Raw genomic sequence first — 22,664 nt, 5'->3', positions numbered from 1 at the left:
AAAATTAGATCACAGTACACTATTAGTAGAAGTGTAAAATGGTGCAGCTTCTATGAGAACAGTATGGTGGTTCTTAAACTAAAATAGGGACTGGGGTTGTAGCTCAGTAGTAGAGCTCTTAGCTATCATGCAGAAGGCCCTGGGTTCTAGCTAGAGTGCTCTCTCAACTGGCCACAGAACTCTGGTGTCTGGATAACAATTACCCAATTTCTTAATCCCAAGCAGTTAACTTCTCTTCCTCCTAGTCTTCATGCATGGATTCACACTTAAGACTAATTGTCAACCTGAACTTTGAAGAAGCATAGAATTATGTAAAACACTGCCCAGCCAGGCATGGTGGTGCACACTTGTAGTACCAGCTACTTAAGAAGCTAAAGCAGATCCCTTGAGACCAGGAGTTTAGGGCCTTCCCCAGGAAGGTAGGGAGGGGAGCTCTGCCTGAAATACAGATGAGAGACTTATTTACCAATTATTTCTTCTTGGATTGGCCATGAGTGCAAGTAAATACTACTGAAACAAAAGATCTCTCCATTTACAATGAGCACTTAATAGGTAGTCTGTGTTGTTGGTAGTTTGACATAATTCAAATAGAAAGGACTGAGTATATTCACTTAGGTTATAGAACGCATATGCAGACTGTGAAATTTAAAGAACAGCTTCACAATTTAGCACTAACACAGAACCCCAAAACTGCCAACCCTGCACCTCCTAAACATAGGAGCTTGAACACATGAAGGAGAAGCTGCCTGTGTATCACCCCTTATGAATGATTGTATCTACATGCTAGTTTCTCCATTTAAAAATATGAGCTACTTTTAAAAGGCTGAGTTAAAACTGACTCCTCTACAGGAAGGTGGCCAAGGGTATAGGAAAGAAGACCAAAGGAAGCATCAAAGAGGAAGCAATTAAGGACACTTGGTGTCCTTTGGCCAGAAGGGAGAGGAGGACTACAAGACCAAGCCAGTGTGACTTCAGCAGTATTAAAGTTCAGAGAGAAGGCAAAGCAATACTTGAGAGAAAGAAATTTGGTTTTAGATACCTCAAGTTTAAAAGATACCAAAGTACGTTTACTTTCCACGCAGAAACAAAAATGCAAGAGACAAGTGAAATTTGAGATGGTTTTTAAAAGGAAACAGAAAAGTTCACTTAGGAATAGAAAAGTACATGCCACAGAATGTTAGAGAACAACCACCAAGATTGAGAAGATCTGCAGGGAGAGGAACTGAGGGCATAAACGTAACACAAAAATGAACCACAACAAAAGGCAGTGATTTGATTTCCAAGGGCATGATCACACAATGACCTTCAACACCATTTCCAAAGCAGCCAGGGCAGAGCAGAGGGCCAACCCTAGTCTTTTGGGATAGGAAGATTCAAGATAAACCTGGGGCTTCTTGTACCACAAAATTAAGGAAGCTAATAACTACTGAGGTGGCATCAAAAGAACACTGACACTAACTTGAAGCTAGCAAGATCCTCGCAGGATAATGTAAACATCATTGAGAATGATTCCAATAATACTGAAACCTAATAATATTTAAACCCATGAGCTTGTAGTTTATACACAAATTCACTGCCATCCTTCCAGAATGCCAATACACCAAAAGGGGTGAGGGGAGGGTACCAAGCATTTGTCCCATTTCTTTTATACAAACTACACCTCAGAGTATTCTAACAACTATTGAGGACAAATTCCTCCTTACAAATGCATTCCAAGTAATAAATGAAGAACTGGTAGAGCTCAAATACTACTAGTTCCTGCAAGCACACAATAATGAAATCTAAGCAATGATCAATGACATTTCACATCACAAAGAGACAGACACTATGTACTTCCTAATTAAAGAATATATACCACCTATATATCCTTTTGTCTTGTCAAAATAAACTAAAAGCAAACTTGTGTATAACCTAAGCCCACCAGGCATCAGAGGAATGTGTTAAGTGACCACATATGGATATAATTCAGCAAAATAAGAATGTAGAACACTCTACAGAATAAACCAACTTAAAGGAACAGGGCGGGGGAGCAGAAGGGTTGGGTATAGTGGTGCACACCTGTAATCCTAGTGACTAGGGAGGCTGAGCCTGGAAGGATTGCAAGTTCAGCCTCAGCAATTTACGACCTTCAGCAACTTGGCAAGACTGTCTGAAAACAAAAATTTAAAAGGGCTGGGGGTGTAGTTCAATCCCTGGTAGCGCATGGAGGAAAATAAGGGTGCAGGTGGGGGGCTACTGATGAGAAGATATGCAACAGAAAAACCAAAAAGATCAACGAATTTTTGCCAGGCATGGTGCATGCCTCTAATCCCAGCAACCTGGGAAGCTGAGGTAAAGGGATCCCAAGTTCAAAGTTGGCCTGGGCAATTTAGTGAGACTCTGTCTCAGAATAAGAAGTGTTGTCGGGCATGGTGGTACATGCCTGTAATCCCAGCAATTTGGGAGACTGAGGCAGGAAGATCGCAAGTAAAAACTCATTCTCAACAAAAGCAAGATCCTATCTCAAAAAGGGCGAGGGATGTAGCTCAGCAATGAAGTGCCCCTGGGTTCAATTCCTGGTACCAAAATAGACAGAGACTGATTTCTATGGGTTGAATTGTGCTCTCCAAAAAAGATTCATGATAAAGTCTTAATTCCCAGTATTTCCAAATATTACCTTATTTGAAGAGTCTTTATGGGGGCAAATTAAGTTAAAATGAGGTTATTAGGGTGAACATAACTGGTCCTAATAAAAAGGGGAAGTTTGGCAACAGACACAGCAAGAAGGCTACACCACAAAAATCAGAGTTGTGCTGCCACAATCCAAGGAATATCAGAAAGCCTAGAGAGAAGCTTCAAACAACTCCTTCCCTCATAGCCCTGAGAAGAGGCCCACCTGAAGACAACCGAGCATCCCTGACTTGAGTCTCCAGAAACATGATACAGTGAGTTTCTATTGTTCAAACCTCCCAGTTTATATTATTTTATTATGGCAGTCCTAGTAAATAAGACAGAGTATCTTTTAAGGATACATACCAAAGTCTTTAATAATGAGGAGATATAATGTTTAGGATTTACTCCAAAACAAACCTAAAAAGGGGGACAAGTGTAGATGTACAAATAAAACAAGATTGTCCCCCCCCATACTTACAATGGTAGTAACTGGCTTATTTTTGTGTTTGATATTTTATAACAAAACAAATAAAAAGCAAGAAGACCTTCAAGATCACCTCGGGGAGGGGGAAACACACACAACTACAGAAGTACAAAAGGAAAACAAATGTCCAGGGATCACAGCACAAGGTCTTGGAAAGCTCATGGAGTTAGCAGGCAGGAACCAGAAATACTTGCCTGTCATAGGGAGACGAATTCTCCTGCATGCCAGTCACTAGACGATTTCTGAGAATGAAAGGTCTGACCCACCCAAGAGCAATCATGCACAAAATACCTACTGTCCACAGTTCCCTAAACACCAGAGTTTTCCAAAGACATTCATCACTCCTCCATCACTCAAAGCCAGAGTGTTTCCTCCAGACCTGGCCATTTCTGTCAGGTTCCCTGTCAGACTTTCAGGATCATGTTGAGAGCAAATTAGTGATAACCGCAAGAAAGAGAAACTTCCGTTTTGCTGGAAGTTTCCTGATAGAGCAACCTGACTAAGGGCTGGGTATGCAGCTCAGTGATAGAGCACTTGCCTCCAGGTGTCAGTGTGGGTTTGATCCCCAGTGCTACCAAAATAACAAAGACAAAAACCAGAACAGAAACTCTGACCTCCTCCACCACATGACCTGGACACTTTCCTTACTCCACATCTGTGTAACCAGTAGTCTCATCTGTGAAGTGGGGACATAGGACTATTGTGAAGATTAAAACAGGTCAACCTAGTATCTAGCACCCAAGCACTCAGTGTTGTCATTTGCCATGTGATCAAAGTCAGGCCATTGTGAAGAAAATCACCACCCACATACCCAGTTATTATCAGCTTCTGCTTTATTTAGAGCTCTAACTTATGCTTCAATCTTTATGTGTTATTTCTAACATTTTATATTAGTGATTTCCATTACTTCTGGCTTGGTTCATGGTTTATATCAACTCAACTGCCTTTACACATTTTCTGTTTGATTGAGTTCAAGTACTTCATGTTGTCAGCTTTATATTATCAATTTTACTTAATGTTCTGTCTTGGGGTTGGGGCTGTAGCTTAGTTGATAGGGTGCTTGCCTAGCACATGTGAGGCACTGGGTTCAATCCTCAGTACCCCATAAAATGAATAAAATAAAGGGTGTCCATCTACCACTTAAAAAAATATTTTAATGCTCTGTCTCATGCAATTTCTAGCTAGCATTAATTCCTATAACCATTGTGAAACAGCTAACAACTGACCACAGCACCAAAAAGCAATTTGCACTTGGACAGAATGACAGGTCTTATCTCCGTAGACCCCGTCCTAATCTCTTCACTTGAAAGTCACCCCACTGAACCCCAACCCAAGATAGCTCAGAGAGGAAATCCAGAGAGAAGACTATTTTATATTAACTATGGTATTATTCCCCACCACCACCAAATTAGATAACGTGGCATCACTATTTTCCTTATTTTTCTTAAATAAGGTCCCCTCAGTTTCCCTTTTTCTGCCAGAGCCTGGCTTACTGACATTGCTATTTCTACTCTTAATAGTACAGCCTGACCTCCTTAGAAGGGAGGTCTCCTGCAGTCAGTCTTTTTTCCTATAGTCAGAGTTCACATAGACAGGAAATAGACATCCTTGAGATGTTACCAACCTTAAGAAGCCATTATTAATCTTATATAAATTCATGACCTCTACAACTCATCCTCGTTAAGTAATATTCTAAACTCAGTGTGGATGACATAATCTCTCATTATAAGTACTTGCTTCATCTCACATGAAGATGATCATTTTCTAAGGTTTCTACCTTATATAGAATATGTGTTTTGATTTGGCCTGAAATGTGGGCATCTTTCCAGTACCCTTGGGTTTTAGCCAGAGTGGGTGGCTGATGTGAGGGTGACTCTCAGGAAGACTCTGCTGCCCTTTCCTAGGACATCTTGATATTCATGTAACACTCCCTACACCACACTAGGGAAGAATTAACTGTTTTTAACTGTAAAAAGAAAGCCAAGGATGTTAATACTGTAGAAGTCAACTTTGTCTGAACTGGTTTTTAGGCTCTGGATTTAAAGGTAACGTCAAATACGGAAGTATTCTGTTAGGGCAATTCTAGGGCCCTAAAGAAGAAGAGGCTTTTAAGATTTCCTATAAAATCCACTAAGTTGCAAAAATTGCTTCAAGCACAGAAAGAAGCACCAAAAAGACTTTTAAAAGATCATTAACCCATTAAGTTCCAAGTTTTCAATATTTGCACTCAATAGGTTAACATGTGTTGCTCAGTTTAAGGTTTTATAGATGTTCCACATCTGGGACAATGGGACAAAACAGATTAAGATAACTCTGCTCTTGGGGTGGGGGCAGCAAGCAATATTTTATACTGCAATTTTCACCTGGACCTTTGGGTGTTTCATTGTTAGTATACCAGTTACTTACCTCCCAGAGCCCTAACCATCAGCCTGTATATACCCGGAAGATACTTCAACTATAAAGAATCCCCCTTATTCCACTGTTGGGCCCAAAAGGCAACTTTCACTTCCTTAATCACACCACACAACACATATTGAAGAAAAAACTTACGGTGCTGAAACCCTTTCAGATTTTTTTTCCTAACATATTTGTCTTTCAAGTTCAATTAAATCCAGGAAAAATTAAATATCTATGTGTTCAGATAAAGCCAAAGAACACTCTGTATTTTCCAGCAAAAAGGAGATTTTATAAAATGCATCCCTATTAAGTACTTGTCAGGCCACACATTCAAATCTTTGTCTTGGAAATACAGTCATTTCAGTCATGGGCAACATCAGGGCCCCATCAGCAGATAAAAATCTTACAATACAGGTGTGACCACCCATACCTCACATAGTTTTCCCTAAATGTGAACTCTGGAAACATCACTCCATCAGCTTCTGTCACTGACCCCAAAAGAGTGTTGCTCTTTAGTTACTCTATGACTTTATTTACATAGTTAATGGGTCATACAGTTCAAAGGTGGTATGGCCTCAGGGATTTCACTGAGTACTTAATCTTTATTATTCTTATTAGACAATAATAGTGAGATAAGATTAGAGAAAATTTTTCTTTTCTCTAGAATTTTGAGTTTTTATTATTTTTTTTAATATAAAGATATTCCTTAAATTTAGAAAATGGGACCCACTTAGAAGTTGAGTAGGCTGAAAGAAAAAGGACCATCACACATGTTTAAAGTTAAATATTTTACTAGGCCTTTATCACCCCTGCCCCAAGCATGGTGTTTAATGAAGGAGGGGCTCCCTTCATATACAACAATCGATTCTTTTGTTGGGTGGTGGGGTAGTTAGGGGTTAAACTTAGGGTGGTCTACCACTGAGCTTTTAATTTTTATCCCCAGCCTTTTTCATTTCAAGACAGGGTCTCACTAAGTTGTCCAGGTTGTTCAATTTGGCAATCCTTCTGCCTCAGCCCCCTGAGCAACTGGGATTACAGGTGTGAGTCGCAGGCCTGACTACAAATCTACCCAAGTTCCCCAGGCAAAAGTGTAAAGAACAAAGTTTTCTCCAATTTCCCATCTACATTCCACACATTTGGTGACAAACAAACCTTCCTAATTCTCAGATCCTTCAAAAAATTAGTTTCCTCATATCATATCTTTATCTGCCATAAACACTTGAGCAGAGAAACATTCAGTCAATCCAGTGTCCAAAAATGATTTACCATCATTCAAAACTAAATGGTTAGAAACCATTTAGCACTTGCTGAATGCACACAGTATGCAAGATACACTACCCAGAGAACTTGAGGAGTCCCCTTCTCAATACTTGGTCATTTAAAGATGATGAGAAACAGAAGTGGGTAGCTCAGCAGTAGAATGTTTGCCTATCATGTGTGAGGCCCTGGATTCTATCCCCAGAATAATAGTAATAATGATGACGAGGACAAAAGTAAAGATAACAGTGGTATAAAGTAAACTGTCCAGTTACAAATCTTAAAGCAGCACTGTAATCTCACATGTGTTTCTGTGTGGTCCCAGATTCTGTAGTCCCAGCAGTGACCTCACACAAAATGGCTTATGATGACCAGCAGAATGATGAGGGGGGTCATCTTCCACTTCTAGAACTTTGGGTACCAAAATTATTAGTATCCACTAAGCTCTCAATTGCAGATCCACTCTTGGGCTTTGTGATGCTGAGGTAGGACTTTGTTCACCTTTCCCAGCTGTTCCCTGTCAGTTTCTGTAGATAGAAAGAACTAGGAGACTAAGAAGCAGGAGGGCAGAGAAAGAGAGGGGGGGGGGGGGAGACATGCACTCTCCTATTTGTAAGCTGTTCTTCTCAGCACTGCACTGTTTTTAGAGCAATAGCACGCATAATCCTATTTAGTGTTCAATGAAACCTAATGAGGAGGCTACATTAGAAATTAGGAAAATGAATCGCAAAGAATTTTAAAAACCTGTTCAGAAATCATATAGCTAGACCACTCAACTAGAAAGTAGCAGAGCCAGGATATAATTTCAAGACTGACCCCCAAAGCTACAATGTTTCCTACAAAATAACACTATAAGGCTTCTTCCAGGTACTCCAAGCTGTTCCACAGGCCTATTTACACTGTTCACAAGTAACTCACTAAAGGCAAGTGCTTGCTTTTTTAACTTCCTAAATCTTATTAAGAGGCATGAAGAAGGAAAGAGGACTTATCTGCAAAACAGTATCATTTGTCCCACATTCTGAATTTGGCTATTTGTTTCTTTAAGGCATCATTTAATCTGTCCCTCCAACATCCATATTTCTTGTAAAATCCAAGTTAAATGAAAACAGAATCCAGTCAAACCCCTTTTTGAGGCAAGAATATTTTGTCTATGGTGCTATGTATTTTCTACTCCATCAAGTCAGGAGGTACATAATGTCTGGTTGTTCCTCTTTCTGTGATCCTAAAATTAATCAGTGGATTCAAAGCCTAATCCTTCCATTGTAATAGGAATCTGGAACTCTAAGTGCAAAATTACCACAGTCTACAGTAAGGCTTAGGCCCAAGACAGCCAGCATACCCACTATAATGGTATAAATAATGATATATAAAGTGGCCCTTCTCCAAAAAGAAATAATAAATGGTATTCACTCAAGTCTTCAAAAAAAGGAAACACAAGTTCATCCCACTCCTTACAGATCCTTAATAAATTTCCTTTTGTTAATCAATATATCAAACAATTAATGAATATTTAAAAGGAGATCAATGGTGAAGAGTTCCAAAATCTAGTTGCAAGCTTTTTCTGTGTTCTTCCTTAATTATTTTAATATTTTTGCCCACATTTTCCCATTTGAAAATGAAAATGTCACCAACTGGTGATACCTCAAAGGACTATGGAGAAGGTAAAACAAACAATGAAAGTTAAGAAAAATTAAGTTCAGCAAATAAAGGTTTGTTTTTCTTACTTAGATTTTACCCTGAATGAGGGAAAAGCTTGAGAAACCACAAATCTGAATAGATACTATGAAAGAATTAAAAGAAAATTCTGCCATTAGCCTGTAACAGAAAGGCTAACGTACTAATAACTTACCTAAGATTGGCTGCAACTATTAAACTATTTCATTAAAAGTACATTGTATTACATGTAATTCTTGAACAGAATATCATACTAAATCACATTTGAAACCATATTGGCTCATCCTCAAATAAGGGTATCAAACTGCTAATCTTGATACCATAACAGCAGATTTGGGGACCCAATCCCCAAGCTACTAAATGCCCCAAGCAAACAATCTAAAACAGGAAAATGTAGGAATTTACTTTTATCCTTTGTAGATGGAAACAGTGACTTATTTTTTTTTTTTAAACTTTTAATATTTATTTTTTAGTTCTCGGCGGACACAACATCTTTGTTGGTATGTGGTGCTGAGGATCGAACCCGGGTCGCACGCATGCCAGGCGAGCGCGCTACCGCTTGAGCCACATCCCCAGCCCCAGTGACTTATTTTTAATACACAGAATAACTTGAAACATTTAGCATAAATCAAAAAACTAATCCTTTCCTGCAAAGATTAAATGCAATAAAATTATTCAGAAGATAACATTGCTTAAAACATTCTGAGCACAAATTATTTGTTACCAACTGAAGGACCTTAGGGAATCAAACTGTAGACCTTCATTCCTCAACTCACCAAAGAACCTTTTTAATCATACTTTGATTTTTCTAAGTGCTCTGGTTTAGTGACCCATCACATGTCACTTCAGAAGACTGATCTGAAACACACAAAACTAGTTACTTTTTGATTTTTATATTTGAAATACATAAAAGCTGAGAAGTTTCCCTGCAGCACCTTCTCTAAGGCAGATTTTAAGAACTTGCAGAATCCATCATCTGGAAGAGTCAACTGACATTTTCTTTGATCTCTTCATCTACTATTGCCTCAAATTCTCACCATGACATCCTTACAATGTAGATGACATCCTTACAAGTAGATGCTGACACCGGCTATTCAACTCTGCTACACAGTTTGTGTTTATACATCATCACTACAGTGCCACCATCTGAGCAAAAGGAAGCAGAATAACATTTCAAAGTAAAGTGAAGGTAGCACTACTCATCTTTTAAAAAAATTGCCATGAGGGAACTTCGTAGTTTAATACAATTGACAAACTCACTAGGAAAAACTCAAACCAACAAGATCCTGCCCAGATGGAATGAGGAAGATAACCTGGTAATTCAAGACTATGTCAACTTTTTTTTTTTTTTTTAATTTCCAAGACAGACTTGTAAAAGATATACCATATCATTAGGAAGAAAAACTCACATCAAGACACAGGCCGTAAGAGAAGGATTTTGTGTTATAGCATACCCGAGAATTGAAGGAAGGAGAAAAACCCCTGAAAAAACTAACAGCAGTAGACTTTGATATTTGGATCTTAAATTCAAATATAGAAATTCTTACCTCCCACTGTAAATGAGGCGGGATATTTCGTATCTGAAGTTTCCGAATCCTGCAGAAGAATTAAAACAAAAACAAAAAAAAAATTTTAAGAAAAACACAAAAGCAAATGACATTAACAGGAAACATGGAAGTTTAGAAACTGTATGAAATACCAATATCTTATTAACTATACACCAACATATAATGAGAAAATGTAGCCCAATGAAAAAGTTAATTGCAAGATGCATATTGAGACCATTTGGGGATCTGGCATTATTGGATTATTATGACATTTTAAAAGTCACTAAAACTAGCAGAAAAAATGTTTGAAAAACATTTTGTTGGATGACTACAAAGTTCAAACACTTTCTCCTAAAATTAAGCCTCACAGGACACAAAATCCAGATGTTTTTATTCTGAGATCACAGCCAAGACATGAATAGAATTCAGGGAACTCAAAATTGGGAACAAGGGATGAGAATCACATATTTTCACTACCCCCTGACAAAAATTTAACACTGTCTTCAATTATGAATATAATAATAAATCATGGAATTATAATACATGTAATTTTGATATCAATATAAATCAGATATTTTCGTGTCACATTAAGTTATTGGGAATCTTTAAATATCTCCACTTAATGCGGTAAGATGCAAATAAGATTGCTAGAACTTGTTACTTAACATTAAGCACAATATTACTGAGTTTTAAGTTTGCTAACTATGGGGCTAGAGTTGTAGCTCAGTGGTAGAGTGCTCGCCTAGCATGCACGAGGCACTGGGTTCGATCCTTAGCAACACATAAATGTAAAATAAAGATATTTTATCTACCTAAAACTAAAAAATATTTAGGGGAAAAAAGCTTGCTAACTGTATTTCAAAGTTATTTGTTTCCTTTATAATCCCTATATCCTAAGAAGAGTTGTATAGGTTTCAGACTGCCAAGAGTCCATAGTAGAGAAAAATGTTAAGAAACCCCACCTTAATCCAAATGCCTGCATTCACACATACAATTATGTGAGACTGTACTAGAGATGCCACATACCCATAGCCCTTTAGTAGTAAGGAGTAAGTAAGAAGTTTTAGTTATCTATTAAAACCAATAAAAATTTTGTGGAATCAGGCCTCTCTGGCCACATTAAATATCATCTTAAAAAATAAAATAATAAAAATAACAACAAAATCTGACAGGGGGCTGTAGTTGTGGCTCAGTGGAGCGCTTGCCTAGCATGTGTCCAGCACTGGGTTCAATTCTTAGCACCATGTATCAATAAATAAAATAAAGGCCCATTGACAACTAAAAAAAATATTAAAAAACAAACACCCTGACTGGAGATATAGCTCAGTTGGTAGCATGCACAAGGCCCTGGGTTCAATCCCCAGCACCCACCCCCACCTCCCCCAACCCCCAAAAAAAATCTAACAATGAAATTTGACATCAAGTGAAAAATTAGATTTCTTCAACTTATAAAATTTAAAAACTACAGTGAATTTCCCTTTCCAGGTCAAATAATTCATGTTTTTCAAGTTCCACAGCAAAACACCAGTTTACACTAAAGTCACAAACTAGTTCTTTGCCTCTTCCCTTTCCCCAAAAGCAAAAGAATAAATGCCGCAGCTGCTACCTATTCATCTGAAATGCCAAGAAAAATATAGATGAACCAAATTCAGGGGTACCCTATTTGCAATCATAAAAAGGATGAGGAAAGGGAGAACCACTATGAAATCATTTTTATGACAAAGCAAAACAAAGCAAATCATCAAGGAGCAGTCTACCAAAGAAATGGTAAAGGGAGTATCAATCTAAGGAAGGAAAACAATAAAAAAATAAATAAAACCATCTACTTAGAATTTGCAGATTAAATACTAGTTTGAGATTTGTATAAAAATAACTCAAGTGTTCATAATTGTAAATACTGTGGGACAGGGACTAATTTTCTATAAAAAGCTTAAAAGTACACCCTAACAAAAAAATGTTCCAACACACAGATTTCAGAACTGTTATATATTATTTTAGCTGACATAAAAGTTACTCACACTGTGTAAATATTTACTCGGGGTAACTAAGGATATAAGAATCATTTGCTACACATATGCAATTACTCATCTATTTTAATCAAGCATCTGACACCATAAGGATAGGAAGTAGAGTTTTAAAAAATTAAGTATTCACCCCTATTAAACTCAATTTGGGGAGTACAAAACTTTTCCCCAAAAACACAAATATACATGCTGAATTGAGGTCAATTAGCAGATGATTATTCATATTACAAAAACAAATATCAACTTCTCAGGGCTTTCAGGAAATTCTTCAAATAAGATATTCTTTTTGTAACATTAAAAGGAATGCATTAGCTCTATTTTCCAAGGAATTTCTACTCATTCTTCAAAGTGTACATTCAACATTTATTTACTTGAAGTTACTCCAGAATAACTAGTTCCCTTATATGGTTGCCCAGTTTCCATTATCTGATTCTCTCAAGTTCCATTTTAGACAAACATAAAAACTAATTCCATACAGTTAGTGTTCTGACATCTAGAATTCCATTTGCCCAGAAACTAATCTCACAATTTTACCTCTGATTCCTCTGCTCCACTCTTATCAGTACAAAAGCCAGAAGACTCAACATGAAAACGAACCAACCTATGGCATAAATGGTACTCACAGAGCACAAAAATATGAACTTCTGCTATGGAGAGGACTTGAGAAACTCTATCCCACCCCTGTGCTTATCAAGTTGGCTGTATACCATTAGTTAAACACTGTCACCCACTTCTCTACCACCTCCCACCTAAGCTTTTAGAACTAGGTTTTATTTAGATTTGATTTAAATATTTAGAAGTCAAAACAATAAATATTGATGTTTTAATTGACTATTTCCACTACATTATTAAATTATTAAAGCTCAATTCAACCATCAACAAAATAGTGTTTCACCTGCACCTGTAACACAAATAAGCAGGCTGCATACTCCTTAACAGGGAGTAAATTAGACTATCTTGCTCACTGTTGCATTCAGAGTCTAGAATAGTGCTTGACACCTGATAAGCACTCTATTGATAAAATCTGTTATAATACATAGAAGGGAAAGAAAAAAAATCACAAGATTCATGGATCCACCATCAAGAAACATTTCCAGTGGTTTTTCTTGCAGCTTATAAAGTGAGAAAAACAACTGCTGCACTTAGGTTTGAGGGAAAAAAAAACTGAATTATTGAAGTAGTTGCATTACTTAAAGAAAAAAGCCAACATAATCTATTTATAAATTAATTAATCATTTGGAATCATAAGGAAATTTAAGGATTTTCTCTCTTGAGGGAAAAATGGGATTAAAGTTCTCAGACTAACAGATAAAATTATTTTTTTAAAGGTTTACTGTGGGTCTGGGAGTATAGCTCTATGAGACAGCACCTGCCTAGCATGCAGAAGATTTTAGAGTTCATTCCCAGCACCACAAATAAAACAGAATGCCTAACCATGCTTGAATATTAGTTACCATAAAAATTCAATAAGTTATTTATTAAAGCAGATTTAATTACAAGATAAAGAGCCAATAGAGAAGCTCATGTAGATTCTAAAGAGCATCTTCAAGTTCTTTAGTAATTGCTGAATACGGTGGCTCACATCAATAATCCCAATCACTCAGGAGACAGACAGGAGAATCACAGGTTCAAAGACAGCCTCAGCAATTTAGTGAGACCATTAGCAACTTAGCAAGACCTGTCTCAAAATAAAAAATAAAGGATGGGGATGAAGCTCAGAGGTAAATTGCCCCTGGGTTCAGTCCTCAATACCAAACCAAAGTTTACTAATTGATGGAATTTGATTTTCTATAAATTTTCAAATTGGTAAAGTAGAAAAACTAGTAAAATGAGCATCCATATATCCATTACCAGCTTCAATTATCAATTATCTGGATCTTGTTGATTCTATACTTACAGCTCGGTCAAAATGTCCTATTTACATATCAGATCATGCTGAAATAAATTAAGTAACTGTAATAAGGACCTTATTTCAACATAACTACAAACCTACTATTGTACCTAACAAGGAGTTTCTGGTAATCTCTGTTATCAGATGTTCAATGTTTATTCTCAAATGCCTGATATGAATAAATAAATTGGAAAAAATACTTATCAAGATCTCAAGATGCTCATATGCATGAAACTGACATGTCTTTTAGGTTTATTTAATACAAGAGTTTCCCTACTCTGTTTTCTTGCCATCTATTTGGCAATCCCAGGTAATAAATACTATTATCTAATTCTGGATTTTACATATTGCATCAAGGCGGAAGCAAAGCTGCTTTCTCAATGTGTCCAAGAACCAGAGAGCAAGTAAGAACACATGTAAGCCAGGTGCCAGGGATGACACGTGCCCTCTAAAGCATGCTTCTAGTGACCTACTTCCTCCCACTGCTACAGTTTCCACTGCCTCTCAATAACACCAAATACAATTCCTTCAATTGATTAATATTTAATTCTCCTTTAATGGACAAATCCTCGTCTCTGTCTCAACTTCATGGAGTCCAGCCAGGCACAGTGATGCACACCTGTAATCCCAGCAAGTCTGGAGGTTGAGACAGAATAACAAATTCAAGGCCAGCCCAGACAATTTAGCAAGACCCTGTCTCAAAAGAAGAATTAAAAAGGAGCCAGATGTGGTGGCACACACATGTAATGCCAGCTATTTCAGAGGATGAGGCTAACCTCAGCAATTTTGCAAGGACCAACATAGCAAGACCCTGTCTCAACATATAAAATAAAAGGGGCTGGGGATATAGCTCAGTGGTAGACTATCCCTGGGTTTAATGCCCAGTACTGAAGAAAGAAAGATCCAAAGACATCATTCTTTCTTTTCAGAATATAACTTAGTGTCCTGGCATTGTCCAAAGGTAATCAAGTATTTTAGTTTTTTTCAGTCTCATGAAATCACAGACTCATAAATACTGTATATATTAACCCATTGCACTAATTCTTTTTGATGCTTGACCTCCCCCATCTTTGGCCAGTAAATGGCCTCTTTGTGTTGCCTCCGACATCTTTCTACATGACTACAACTTGAGGGCTATTTTGCTTTCTGCTATGATATTTCAGGTTAAACTTTTACATCCTTTGCCCCCATCTGCAGTCAGCTTTATCTATGGAGCACTAGAAGTATACAGTATACTTCTGTATACTATAAGTATACAGAAACTATAATCTTGTCCATCCTATTGGATTGGCCATTGCTTCAAAGCCAGGGCTAGGAAATGCAATTTGTTTGGAACAAAAGTAAAACATGCATTTAATACTGATTATTTCTAATTCAAATTTTAGGTTACCAGGGTTTTACTGAAAGTCTTTGATATTTCCATCTTTTCTTCCACTGGTAAAATTGACAACTGGCGTAAAAAAGAATATAAACAAAAAAAAGCTTTGTTTATTCTTATTTAACTTTCACAGAATTGTATAGAGTAGCAAACAAAGCCAAAAGTAGTTTAATTTGTTTGTGAACACATGCTTATTAGTGACAGGGTCAGAATCCACCTCTGGGCATTCTGGCTCTGAAGAAGTGTGTCCTCCTAACCATACTAAGTCTTACCGATTTCACTTATAATCCAACCAACAACATAACCACATCAAAAAGACTCAGTGAGGGCCTGGGTTCGATCCTCAGCACCACATACAAACAAAGATGTTGTGTCCGCCGAAAACTAAAAAATAAATATTAAAATTCTCTCTCTCTCTCCTCTCTCTCTCTCTCTCTCTCTCTCTCTCTCTCTCCCCCCCCACCCCCCCCCCCACACACACACTCTCTCTTAAAAAAACTCAGTGAAAAGTACAAATTGTGTGCTGGGATAGTGGCTCAGCAGTAGAGCGCTCACCTAGCACGAGCAAGGTCCTGGGTTCAATCCTCAGCACCACATTTAAAAAAAATACTTTTATTTCATTTATTTTTTATAAGTACAAATTGCAAGTTATATTCAAGGTAAAAAGATATGCTAATCCTAAGCAAAATTTTCACTTTACCCCTTGGCTTTAATTTTTTTTTTAAAGTTGTAGATGGACACAATATCTTTATATATTTTTATGTGGTGCTAAGGATCAAACCCAGGGCTTCACACCTGCTTGGCAAATGTTCTATCACTTAGCTACATCCCCAGCCCACCCCTTAGCTTTAAACCTAACAGTCATAATTTACATACTACAATCTGCTATTCAAATTCAATATAATGGACAAAGTTATTCAGGTGGAGCATCTCTAACCTCAAATCTGAAACACTTCAAAACCTTTTTTTTTTGAGCACTAAGCACCTAACACAATACCAAAAGTGGAAATTTCCACATCTGACCTCATGTGATGGGTCAGTCAAAACAAATGTACCAAAAATATTATATAAAATTACTTTCAACCTATGTATATAAGGTATATATGAAAACCAAATTTTGTGTTTAGACCTGGGTCCCCTACCCAAGATAACTCATTATGTATGTATACAAATACTCTAAAATTTTAAAAAGTCCTAAATCCAAAACATTCATGGTCCCAAACACTTCAAATAAGGGATCCTCAGGCTAGGGATATAGTACAGTTAGTAGAGTGCTTGCCTCGCATGCATAAGGCAGGCCCTGGGTTCAATCCCCAATACCACCAAAAAAAAAAAAAAAAAAAAAAAAAAAACAACCAACCAAAAAAACCACCAACCAAATAAGAGATCATCAACCTCAACTCAACCTGTATATTTACACCAAGAAAGGAAGAAGGAAGGCAATTATACTGAAAACTGAACTACTCCTCTGCTTTGAGAGTTTATGAAAACTGTATACACAGGCATTCAGGTACTGTGAATCTAGTTATTTCATGTGAAATTCCAACACAAGCCTTGGAACCTTTCATTCAGATCAACTTCAAGTACTGAAAGTACATTTTCTTTATCTTATTTCTCTGTCTCACCCCTTTCTTTCTACCAACACTTATAAGAATCAAGTGGGACTCTTTCCCACTTCATAGATGAAAGATACTGAGGCTCAGACAGTGAGCTAACACTGCTAACAAGCCTGAAGGCAGGAGGAGAAAGCCAAGCCTAACTTGTATATTGTTCCTCTTTGCCCAATTTTCTTATGCCAAGGATTGGAATACAAGATCCACATTTGAACTGCTCATTACCACGTAGAGACGAAGAGCAGTACAATGTGGACTCTCTGACCTGCCACTTGGTGGCACTCCCTACTGGCTACAAACCGTTATTCCAGCTCAAATGCCCCAGAGGAATTTGTTCAGTTTGGATAAATACAATACTGTTACAAGGTAGTTATAGATATCCCTTCTTATTTTATACAGTTAAGAATTAGTTCTTTAAAAAAAATCAACTTCAATTTTGAGAAGGTTAATACTCTAAGTAGGAGTATTAACGGACCACTGCTACTTGGTATAACTTTGCCTCGTTGCTAATTTGGCAATGTCTTACCAAATCCTCTGACAAGAGGTATTACCTATAACTCAAGGATTCATTCTTACATCATTTCCTTATGTAACATGCTCAAAGATTTATCTTATAAACAGGGAAAACTAGGAAGAATCTAGAGACCCAGGCAAAAAGAGATTCACTAAATTATATGTAACAAAATCTAATGGAGACATTACAAATGTGAAAGAATAATGAACACATTTCATGATAGCATTCATTTAAAAAAAAATTCAAACATTTGAGGGTTAAGGGTGTACTCAGTAGTGTAGCGTTTGCCTAGCATGCATAAGGCTCTGGGTTCAATACCCAGTACAAAAAAATAGTCCCAACATTACAAAATGAACATAGAATACAATCTCATTTAAAAATGAGTTTTAGTGCAATAAAAAATATTCTTGAGTAGGGCAAAGTTTTTCACATACATGTGTGTGTGTGCGCGCACACACATATCCACAAACTTAATAAGGAAGAGACACACAGCACCAACAACATACAGCAATAAACTCTGGCTGGTAGAATCACAGAGCTAGCTTCTTTTAGCTCCTGTGTTTTATAATAAAACAAATTATTAAAAGGGAAATAATCCATTATAACCTAATCATCAGCTCCCCCTAGGTTTTACAGTCCAGCAAAAGAAATCACACATTTTAAGTCAGTCTTAAGGAAGATCAATAAAAATAGAAAGGATATACAGCAATCTTGAGATTGAGTTAGTAGATTCCTGTGAAAAACTGAATCATACCTATTGGATTGACAGAGGCCCCAGGTTATTGTTAAAAGGGGATGCCAGATTATAGTAAACTGAATACCGGATTCATGCAAAGGAAAAGACAGTATGCAGTCTCCTCAACTACAAAGCAAGCCACTCCAAGTGTGGTCTAAGGACAGCCTACATCTGATTAAAATCATCACAAGAGCTGGCACACATGCCTGTAATTCCAGGGACTTGGGACCAACCTGAGCAACTTAGCAAGACCATGTCCCAAAATTTAAAAGTAAAAGGTCTGGGGATGTAACTCACTGGTAAAGGGGTTCCATCAAAAAAGAAAAATGAGTCCAGTGTGGTGGTTCACACCTGTAATCCCAGCATCTTGGGAGGCTGAGGCAGGAAGATCACAAGTTCAAAGCCAGCCTCAGCAACTTACCAAGGCCCTGTCTCTAAATAAAATATAAAAAGGACTGGCAGTGTGGCTCAATTGCCCCTGAGTTCAATCCCTGGTACCAAAAAAAGAAACAAAAACAAAAACAATCACCACAAGCTTGCTTAAAGTGCAGATTCTAGGACCCCTAACACAGACTTCCTTAAATAAAATCTCGGGATAGGGCAGGAGAATGTGACTACATATATATGCACATACTTGTACACACACACTGATTTAAACTGGGTAGAGGGGTGGAGTGGACGACAGTGAGATCTAATTAACAAGACAAGTCCCCTAAGGGAAAAATTACTTCTATCTTATTCAGTGTTATACACTCCAGTGGTTAACAGATTGCCCAATTCAAAATAGGCAATTATTCAGTCCCTTAACATTACAGTTTTAAGTGAGAATTTAAGGTGATTCTTCCATCATCCCCAGCTCCTAGATCTCCATGGGAACAACATGCATGTTGTCATCAGCCCCTTAGCTAAAACAGAAATATATTTATCTTTCAAAGCTGCACACCTTAGCTGGGCATATAATTCAGTGGTCGAGTATGTGCTTAGTATGAGAGAGAACAGGATTCAATCTAAAGCATCAAAAATTTAAAAATAAAAATAAATTGTATGCCTTATTATCTTCATCTTTGTAGAAGTTGGACAGCCATAAATATAAGGATGGAAATTCAACTGAAGCCAGGACTGGTAGAGCCCATGGAAAGGTACACGTTATGTGTGTTACTCTTATCACTGATACTTACTTTCATACACTACCATTTCTAAGACAGGGTCTCAGTGGGACTGGAGGTACAGTTCAGTGGAACAGTGTTTGCCTAGCATACATAGGGCCTTGAATTCTACCCCCAGCTCCGAGAGGGGGGGGGGGGAGGGAGAGAAGAGAAGAGAAAAGAAAAAAAAATTCAGCAAAGACAGAGTCTTACTATGTTGACCAATCTTACCTCAATCATCTACTAGACACACAAGCAATATTCTTGCCTCCATCTCCCAAATATCTGGTGCTACAGGTACATGTCTCTGGGTTCTCTGGGTGTGTGTTTATATGTACCAGGGATTGAACTCAGGGCCACTCGCCAACTAAGCCACATCCTCAGCCCTATTTTGTATTTTATTTAGAGGCAGGGCCTCAATGAGTACCTTAGAGCCTCGCTAAATCGCTGAGGCTGGCTTTGAACTTGCAATCATCCTGCTTCAGTCTCCCAAACAACTGAGATTGAAATTACAGTATGCACCACGGGGCCCGGCCCAGCCCAGTTTTTGTTTTGTTTTGTTTTAGTTTTGCTGTTGTTGTCATTGTCTTCAGTTTTTTTGTTCATCAAACCCAGGGCCTCAAGCATGTTAAGCACATGTTCTATCACTGATCTATAGTTCCAGTTACCACATCTTTCTTTGGAGAGACTAACAGTTCCTTCAAAACCAGGGTATAGTCAAAGTTCTTACACTTGCATAGGATACATGCAAGATGGGAAGACAGAACACTGTGAAAACTTACAGTTGAAGAGTAAGGTGACTACAGGTAACAATAATGTGATTTTTCAAAAAGCTAGAAAAAATAATTTTAAGTTTTTACCATAAAGAAATGGTAAATGAGGAGGTAATCTTTACTTGATTTAAACATCACACAATGTGGGCATGTATAGACATATCACATAGTATCCCACTAATATAATTCCTTTTTAACATTTAAACTGGCTGAGGTTGTGCACACCTATAATCCCAGCACCGTGGGAGGTGGAGGCAGGATGGATCATAAAAATCCAAGGCCAGTCTCAGCAATCTGGCAAGAACCCCTCTCAAAATAATACTAATAACAAAGAGGGCTAAGATGTAGCTCAGTGGCATAGTATCCCTGGGTTTAAACCCCAGTACTAGGGAGAAATTTGAAATAATTTAATATTTTTCAAAAAGCTGAAGAGTGTACAAATTCTTAATCCCTGAATAGGCAAAAGATTTCTGTAGCCTTCACTGAGATTTTATCTGAAAAATGTGCCTTTCAACAAAAGTTACCACCAGTATTTCAACCACCCACAGAAATACCAGTAATTTAACAGCAGAGAAAGTTACTATTTAAATAAAAGCTTCACTGCCTGTATGACTCACACATATAGTTCTTTGAAAAGTCTAACATTAACACAATACAGCAAATTACACAATTTCCTTAAAAACTAAGGTGATAACCAGTGAATAAAGGAGATATATATAACCTTTAAGGTATTTAATCACACTGAAAATTAATCATTCTCATATTTCATAGTTCAAATTTTATAAAAATCATTATATTACACTTTTTTCCAGTAAATACCAACATTTTTAATAGTGATTTAAAAAACCATATATCTTCAATTGTGCGGCTACTCAGCATCTGAAATGTGTCTACTCTAAGTTGTTCTGTAAATGTAAAACACACAATGAATTTGAAACTCAGTACCAAAAACAGCAAAATTTCTTGATTTATTATACTGTTCACATGTTCAAGGATTCCTACTTTACATGTATTGGGTTGTACAAATCTTTATCTTTTTTTTTGCGGGAGGGTGGGGGGGGTGAGGGGGGGGAGTTGGGCAGAATTGGAGGAGATTGATCCCAGGGTGCTCTATCTCCAAGCTACATCCCCAGCCCTTTCTTACTTTGAGATAGGTTTAAGTTGCCAAGGCTATCCTTGAATTTGCGATCCTCCTGCCTCAGTCTCCCATCACTTGTCTCTCTTTTTTCTTTTTTTCTTTTTGTGGTACTAGGGATTGAACCCAGGGCCTCATGCAGGATAGGCAAGCGCTCTATCACTAAGCTACATCCCTAGCCCTCTTTTACTTCTTAATTTGGCTACTATAAAATTGAGATTACATGTAAATTCACATATATATAGTTTTATATATATATATATATATATATATATATATATATATATATATATATATATATATATATACACACACACACACACACACACATCATTAAAGAGAGATAACAATGCACTGTCATTATGGTTTATAAGTTTTTACCATAAAGAAATGGTAAAATGAGAGAGCTGGATTCAATCTAAAGAACCAAAAAAATAAAGAAAAAAAAACTCCATGCCTTATTATCTTCATCTATGTAGAGAACAGAGCTAACCTAAAACTTGGCAAGGCTAATTGTGTTTTATTTCTTTTGTCAAAGACAAAGATCAAGCAGCCAAGTTTTTTTTATAGAATATTTATTTTCCACATAGAAATAGCCATCACTAATTTAACTCTACCTGAAAAAAGAGGAGATTTAAGCTGACTAAACTGTTAAAATTGCTCTATTTCAAATATAGGAGTATCTCCACATAACACTTTTTATTTCAAATTACTGCTAAGTAGATGTGGTTCATATCCAAGGCAGATCTTTGGATGTGTTTTTTTAAGTGGGAAAGTTGTGGCTGATTATCAAATTATACCACCTTCTCATCAACTTTAAAAACTACAATAATCGCACTACCTGAAAGTGTGAAGAATGTTTCCAAGAAGTCGTTTTAACAGCCCACATGATTTACATTTGCAATTTTAATGTTTTATATAATCAAGCAAATAAAATAAGCAAGCAATCATTACTGCTCACCAGAAAAATCAATATGGAAATTCTGTTTCATGTAATTAAAGAACACTCATGTGCCAAGAAAGTAAGAAGGAAGACAAGGTTGATTCAAATGTCCACCTAGGCAATACAACTCTCTTCTGAGACATAATCGAACTAGACTTGGCAAATAATCCTTTTCCCTACAAAAAGCGCAATACAAATGCAATGCTACCTTACCAAGCTCTAATAGCAATTTTTTCCTATTTAATAAACTCTCTTACCTTCTAGTGAGATGGATCAGGTATGTTTATACCAAAGAATAAAGAAAAACCTTTCACTTAAAGCAACATACTTCTCCATCTCTTGCAATATTTCCCTAAACTTGAACTGGCCCACATTAACCCCTTACTTCCATTGGTAAATAAAAGCTCAGCCAACACATTAAAAATTTTCCATTTCTCACCTATATCACATTTATCAATTAAAGTAAAAAGCGGGAATGAGACTACAGCTCAGTTGCAGAGC

The 22,664-nt window shown here is 37.1% G+C and overlaps 1 protein-coding gene across 1 annotated transcript in view; it reads right to left on the bottom strand.

Moving 5' to 3' along the window:
- The window catches only part of Igf2bp3 (insulin like growth factor 2 mRNA binding protein 3), a 139,194-nt gene that overhangs the window by 82,246 nt on the left and 34,284 nt on the right, over positions 1-22,664 (bottom strand). Inside the window, exon 3 of the mRNA XM_005319105.4 lies at positions 10,012-10,060. Coding sequence (XP_005319162.1) covers positions 10,012-10,060 — 49 coding nt within the window. The remainder of the gene's footprint in view (positions 1-10,011; positions 10,061-22,664) is intronic.

The sequence above is a fragment of the Ictidomys tridecemlineatus genome, chromosome 2 (assembly GCF_052094955.1).
Source record: "Ictidomys tridecemlineatus isolate mIctTri1 chromosome 2, mIctTri1.hap1, whole genome shotgun sequence".
Lineage (NCBI taxonomy): Eukaryota > Metazoa > Chordata > Mammalia > Rodentia > Sciuridae > Ictidomys > Ictidomys tridecemlineatus.
Note: the sequence above shows the minus strand (reverse complement) of the source record. Positions and strands in the feature narration are given on the sequence as shown.